This window comes from Amblyomma mixtum, chromosome 4, assembly GCF_055824585.1.
Source record: "Amblyomma mixtum isolate Tamu chromosome 4, ASM5582458v1, whole genome shotgun sequence".
Taxonomy (NCBI): domain Eukaryota; kingdom Metazoa; phylum Arthropoda; class Arachnida; order Ixodida; family Ixodidae; genus Amblyomma; species Amblyomma mixtum.
In genome coordinates, this window is record NC_143015.1 from 155,323,979 (window position 1) to 155,331,127 (window position 7,149).

Consider the following 7,149-nt stretch of genomic DNA (forward strand, 5'->3'; position numbering starts at 1 on the left):
GAAAACTGTGTCCCGCTACACTGACACAGTCAACCGCGTCGATCGTCTACGCATATAATAATGCACGTAATGAACCGCTTGACGGCGCGTGCAGCAGCGGCGGACTCGTGCACTTCCCTCAATCACATCGTCACCGCCGAGGCCAATGGAGCTATTAGCTGTAATAGATAGACGGAAACACGAACATAAAAAAAAGAAGATAACGGCAGGTGCAACAGCAGCAGTCCACCGAGAGGAGGCCTCATTAGTGGGCCATTACACACGCTTAGCACAACTGTATATACAGACATACAAACACTACGCTCACTCGTGGAAACAATCAGATCCGCGACCAGAGCGCGAACAAGCGTGTAATACGTGCATCGACGCACGAGATGCAAAGAAAAAAGAAGCGAATAAAAAACAAAATGCGAAAACAAGAGAAACGCAGGAAGATGTCGTTACACCGTTACGGAGCGAAGGACAATCGGAGTGCCTCCGCGGAGGACAGGGAACGAGAGAAGGCGAAAGAAAGAGAGAGAGAGAGAGATCGGCGCGCGTTCCCATACCCTTCCCTATACGCCTCTCTCGCCCAACCGGACCCCGTCGCAATAGCGGGATCGGCGCCGTAGCTCGCGTAATTACAGGAAGAGCCAGCGACGACGCACAATAGACGGAGCTCGCGCGACCGACACTTCCTCGCGACGGAGCGTCTGCTTAACTGTGCTCTCGATAACGGTGCCGCAATCGACGCTCGCGGAGCACTCAATTGGGAAAGGAGGAAGGGTTAGCCGTGGCCGTATAATGTATACGCGTGGAAAGGCTGTCACTATAGGGTTAAAACCGTGCAGTGCTGTGGAAGTTGAGCTGTGAAACCGCGCACCTATACATTGGCGGATGCGAAGGCCAAGCTTAAGGTTGATTTTGCTTTTCAGTTAAGTTTTATCGCACTCAAGAGGCCTACACCGGCGTCAAGGGGAAGGGGGGACACATCAGTGAACCCAGTGCAGTAAAAGCTATTGTGTTCGAAGAATTTCTGATTGGCGGACCCCCAAGTGCACTAAAACCAATCAAGAGAACCAAAAGCGCTGCAATTAATCGCGGACCGTTCTTAAGCCTGAGAAAACAATAGAATATCAGTCAAACCTTCCTCGTTACAACGAAAACTCTCTGCATCGAAGAAATCTCTATGAGAGAAAGTGATTCAAGTTAAACGTAATCCATAAGTACAACGCAGTTTCCCGCGAGTATAACGAAACACCGGTTATTGCGAAACAAATGCAGCTCAGCCGTACAGCGAACCACGCGAACCGAAGCGCATCCGCTCTACTGCACCGTTTTTACTAGGGAAAAAGAAAAAAGTGAGTGAGCGCTTTCCTTCCACTACTAGCGGGGAGTATGTACGCAAAACGGAGGCGGCGATAGGATCTCGAAATGATCCATTGTTTTCGGTTGAGTGGCGCTGTTTCCGCGGACAATATGTGGCGCAGATTTTTTTCTTCTCTTTATGCTATCAGGTATTATTGCTTGTTTTCGTTTTTGCCGGCGCCCTTTGTGCCTTGACAGCTGTTGCCGCTGTATGGATCCGTACGGGTCATTACAGTGATTACACACCTACTTTCCCACAGGTGGGAAAGGGATGTGGGTCAAGTAGCCGGTGATCGGATTGCGAGACGTCTCTATTTTGCGACTAACGGGATCATATATACCGCACTAAGCTGAGCCAGGATGTCGTTTCGTGCTTACACGTTCATAGAAAAAAAATAATTGTTTTGGGGAAAGGAAATGACGCAGTAACTGTCTCACATATCTCGGCGGACACCTGAACCACGCCGTAGGGGAAGGGATACGGGAGGGAGGGAAAGAAGAAAGAGGTGCCGTAGTGGAGGGATCCGGATAATTTCGACCACCTGGGGATCTTTAACGTGTGCTAACATCGCACAACACACGGGCACCCTCTGACAATGACGGCGCTGATGATGGCGATTACGACAAGTGAAGACATGAGCGGCTTACTGGCAGGGTCGTTTAACAGTAATGACTCGCACATCGGACACGCCTCGCCCTATTTTATCAGGCGGATACAGACCACATCTGCTTCAATGCGAAGAGCTCTCTAGGCAGTGAAAGGTCAAGTATGAGTACGTGCCCGCCAGGTGGACAACTCCAAACATCTCTTCCTTGTCCGCGGTGACGGCTGAGACGATTCGCATCAATAAATGCGTTCGCCAACAGGTCAGACAAGGGACTCCGCTGTTCATCAGAAACAATTACGAACCCTGTATCAGCGCAGCAACCGCGCTCGGTTGCTCAGCGCCTGATCACCCCGCGCCGTTCGTAATTCGTTTCAGATCGACCAGCAAGCACCTCGCAACGCTGCATCTGCATCCCGGGGTCTCAATGGGAGCTCTCTGAAAAGACGGACTGAGGTGTGTATACCGCGCAGGTGTATACGATGACGCCAGGGGCTCTCGCTTGTTCCGTACGCTTTGGTCGTTATACGCGCAACGCGGAAATGCGAAGCTGCTGTCCGCTCCAGAAGTGCGAGCGGTGCTTTTCATTCCCACGCGGTTTTCCTTCGCACAGGGACAGGGCGCGCTCTGTTTTGGATTGCCGCGCGTGGCTCGAAGGAAGAGGTGTGGGAAGAAGGAGGCCTGCAAGGAACGAACGAAGGAGGGAAGGAAGGAAGTAGAGGGGGAAGAGAGGGGGAAAATGTGACCGTACTTCCGCGAGAGGGCGGGCTGCTCGACACGACCGAAAGCGAGAGAAAGGAGGAAGGCGAGGAAGAAAGAAAATGAGATTGGAATGACAGCAGCATCACGTGTACTGAGTTGAGCAAAAGAAACTTTATTAGTCCAAACTAATGAAGTTTCTGGGGGAAACGGAATCGAGAAAGAAGGAAATAAAGAAAAAAAGAAATAAGAAAGGAAGAAGGAGAGAAAGAAAGAAAGAGAGAAAGGAAGAGAGAGAAAGGAATGAAGGAAGGAAGAAAGAGAGAGAGGAAGGAAGGAAGGAAGGAAGGAAGGAAGGAAGGAAGGAAGGAAGGAAGGAGGGAAGGAAGGAAGGAAGGAAGGAAGGAACGAAGGAAGGAAGGAGTGAAGCAAGGAAGGAAGGAGAAGTGAAAAAAGACGATGCAGGTCGTTAAATTTTCACCGCAGGCATCGCAATCGCTATCGACCGCTTTTTTTCGAAATGCAAGACTGCACGGTTTACATATCTAGAACTGAGAAGTTGAAAACGCCGGAGAAATCTGAATACGAAGGCTGAGGCTGCTTGTTCACTGCGCCCCTGCACGTCGCATGTGCAGAGTTATTTCCTTCCTCCTCCTCCGCCTCCTCCCTCAGTCGCGCTCCGGCTGGTATCGCCCGCGGCCCGGAACATCGCAAGCCAAGAGACGCGCTCCGATTGCCACCACTAGGAAGTGTACGGGCGGCCGGACCAAAAGGGGGGGGGGGGGGGGGGGGGGCAAGGAAGTATGTACGAGCAGTGAGAGAGAGAAAAGAAAATCCGAGTCACAGAAGGAGAAAAAAAAAAAGAAGAGAGGAAGAAATAAACAGGGGGTTGAAGCCTCCGCTGTATAACGTGACCTACCGAGCGTCGCTGCTACGCAGGCAGGCACGAATTAAAAAGGGCCTCCCTCGCGACAGCGGCAAGAAAAGGCCGCGGCGGCAGCAGCGTGCCGACGTGAAAAGGAATCCCCCCCCTCCCCCCTCCGGGCACGCCAGACTGGCTCGAAACAAAAGGCGTCCCCCCCCCCCTCCCTCCCACCGACGACGCGTAGCATATAGCGGGCCTCCTCCGTGTAACAAAAGGTAGACAAAAGAGTCGGGGGAGGGGAGACGGGGTTTCCACGGAGCAGTACGGTAGAGTGCGAGTTGATGTCTCTAAAACGTGCAGCTAGCGTGATTAACGGGACTCCGCTATAGATATAGCGCCTTATGAATATGCTGGGCCGTGCGAGAATAGTATATAGGATATATCTAGGCTTATAGAGGCAGACGCATGAGGAACCGTGAACGATATATGGGTGCACAAGTGAAATAACTGCCGGCAATTTTACTTTGTTTATTGATTCATTCATTAATTTCGACAGTGTCTTTCACTTCGCATTACAGTAACGAGGACGGTAGTTTGTGGTTTATGGGGGTTTAACGTCCCAATGCGACTCAGGCTATGAGGGACGCCGTAGTGAAGGGCCCCGGAAATTTCGACTACCTGGGGTTCTTTAACGTGCACTGACATCGCACAGTACACGGGCCTCTAGAATATCGCTTCCATCGAATTGCGCTGGGATCGAAGCCGCGTCTTCCGAGACAGCTGCCGAGCGCCATAACCACTGAGCCACCGCGGCGACGGAAAGCAGGAGTAGCTGACGGTTTATATACACGGTGCTTGCGTGTGACTGAAAGAGCAGAGTTTCTCAAAATTACCACAAGGGTAGAGAGGCGCTGCTGCCGTTCATCTACTGTGCACATGCGCAGGAATGGTGGGAAGTAAGCTCTTCGTGTTTGTCTTAGCTATATAGAGGCTTGTCAGAAAACGTGGGTTGAGTGGTGATAATACGACTTATCTCGATGCAGATTTTCAAGAAATGCTTTGCTGAGTTCAGTGTAGGAGCACAATGACGAGCAATCGCTTACGTTAAATGAATTGTATAAGGTAGAAACGCTCAGAAGAATTCGATTTTGGCAGAGTGGAGAGCATCGCGTCGCAGCTCTATGATTATTCAACAGAATCCACGCGTTTTAGGCTCAGCATTACAGCCAATGAAGCCAAGCACGGAGTGTGCACTTGCCGAAATGCCCCTTAGGAAACTCGCATAGACGGTGGCGCCTCTCTTCCCCCTCGGTGATATTCAGAAACTATTCCGGGGTATGGCTGACTGCGCTGATGGAGGCGGCGGGGTGGGTCATTGGCCACTGGCTGGGTAAACGGCGTAGCATTCGGTCGGACACTGCTCCGGTGGACAGCGAGAACTCCGACGCGAGCCTTCACCACTGCACCCCCCCCCCCCCCTCCCTCCCCCCTCGTTTCTCATCGCTTTTCGTGTACTTTGCGGCTGACCTTCCGTTTCCTTCTCCGGTTCGACGAACACAGCGACCGCGGCGCCATCTTCAAACGCCGCTCCTACAAGATGAGTGCGTAGGACTAAGTGCGCCGGTGCAGAAAGGATCCCCCCTTTTAACGGTCTTCTCAATGAGGCGTCCTCGTCACCGAACTGAGCGAATGGAGCCTTCCGAGCACAAAAGGGGAAACAACCGAGCACCACGAAAAGAAAAAGAATAAGAAGAAGAGCAAGAGAAGACGCGTCGATGAGCCGCGGCAGGGGAGCACAGGAGACCCATCGTCGTCGTACACCGCGGGTGAAAATGAGGGAAGACAAGAGCTGAGCTGAGCGGAGGCGACGGCTGCGTGTGACGGCTCCGTGGGCTCTTTACGAAAGGACTCGGAGCCGACCCGAAGCCGCATCGTTCCGCCCTTGTCTCTTCGCTGTTTCGCAAGGGGGGACTGCGGTGTGTACGACGCTCGGGAATTAGTTACGCCTCACTTGCAAGAGCGCCGTCGTGTACGACTGCGACAACAACGAAAAAAGAGAACGCGAAGGAGGGTTAGGACACAGCGGGTGGTCGTAGTACGCTCCCTGTCTGTCAGCCTGTCTACCTGCGCGTCTTTCGAGTAGGCTTTGTTTCCTGCTCACACACCGTTCTGACTTTTTTTTTTTTACATAGACCGGTCTATGAGGAGCTTTCTCCAGAATTGCCGTTGCTTCGCTCGTAATACGCTCGAACCTCGTTTTGACGAAACGGTTTATAACAAATAATGGATATAACGAAGGAATGACGATCCCCCTCAGAAGCTTGGTCAACAAGGGCTATAACGAAGCTACGGCTACAACGAAGTAATCGCCGGGCTCCTTCAACTTTGTTAAAACGAGGTTCAACTACATCTTGTAAATTCGCCTAGGTCGGTCCCAGACTCCGAGCAACATGCGTTCCGCACTCTAAGCCAGCAAGGTTTAAAGGCGGCAGAGGGTTTGTTTCTTTGTGGAGAAAACTAGGGCATATACGCTGCCTGCCACAACCACCAGTGGCTCAAAAAACCAACCTCTTTCCTGCGAGACCTTCCACACATTCTAAACAAAAAATGCCTACAAGGGAGTAAAAAGGGAGTCAGCTGTCCTCTAGGGCACTCCCTTAAAAAAAAAAATGAGTACGTTAGGAGACAGCTTAGTGACTTTTTTTCCTCACTGCTTAGAGTGCACGGACTAACCGAAAAGCGATCACCAGTAATAGATTGTTCCCCTATACGACTAACCGTACGCCTCGAAAATTATGCGCTGCAGCTACCCCAACTATTATCAGTTTAGTCCATTTCGTCCGCTATGCGGAATTCGAATTAAACGGAGCCTTTTCAATAAGTCCTCGATGTGGTGATACGTGAGGTTTAACGTCCAGTACACAGCGACACGCGAGCTATGAGGGACGTCGCATTTAGAAGTTCCGGATTAATTCACACCAACTTTGTTTCTTTCAGCGAGCGCTGCATCGCACAGCACGCGGGCGTTATTGCATCTTGCCATTACCGAAATTTATTTCGGGACCTTGCGATCATCTTCGCTACACTTGATGCTGACAACGCCAAGGCACCACTTCGAATAAACCGGAAGTTCGAATTAAAGGAGTTTTCACTTACTATACTGGGCCTGATTGCAAACCACCGGGCAACGGTCATACAGCTAAAGACGGGAACGGGGTGCGGGGACTGGAAAAGGATGATAGGGTCTCGGCCGCTCACTGGCTTAGCGCGACGTCGCGCTAACGGGGGTCTCCGCACCCTCTCACCCCTCTGACGAGACGTCGGCGAAGTCGCCTTCCGGGCTGCCGCCGGCGTCGGGTTCGCTGACTCGCAGGTCGCGCCCGGCCGAAGAAGACATGCTCACGAAACGCTGTCTGTCTGAGTCGTGGGGCTAAAAATACGGCACTATAGCGAACACCCACCGCCACCACCACCTCTCCCCCGGAGTCCCGTCGCACAGGGGTTGCACGACTCACGGGCAGCGCGCCACGTCAGACGCCTTGCCAGACGGCGTGCACAGGCGGCATTGCAGTCAAGCACGCGGAGACACAAGACGCAGGAAGTGACTACGACCGAGAGCGAGAACATCTCCGG

The 7,149-nt window shown here is 52.2% G+C and overlaps 1 protein-coding gene across 1 annotated transcript in view; it reads right to left on the reverse strand.

Moving 5' to 3' along the window:
- The window catches only part of LOC149348872 (protein rhomboid-like), a 16,888-nt gene extending 9,975 nt beyond the window's left edge, over window positions 1-6,913 (reverse strand). The window contains exon 1 of the mRNA XM_089541859.1: window positions 6,822-6,913. Within this exon, the coding sequence (XP_089397985.1) occupies window positions 6,822-6,913 (92 nt within the window). The remainder of the gene's footprint in view (window positions 1-6,821) is intronic.
- Window positions 6,914-7,149: the final 236 nt, after the last annotated feature.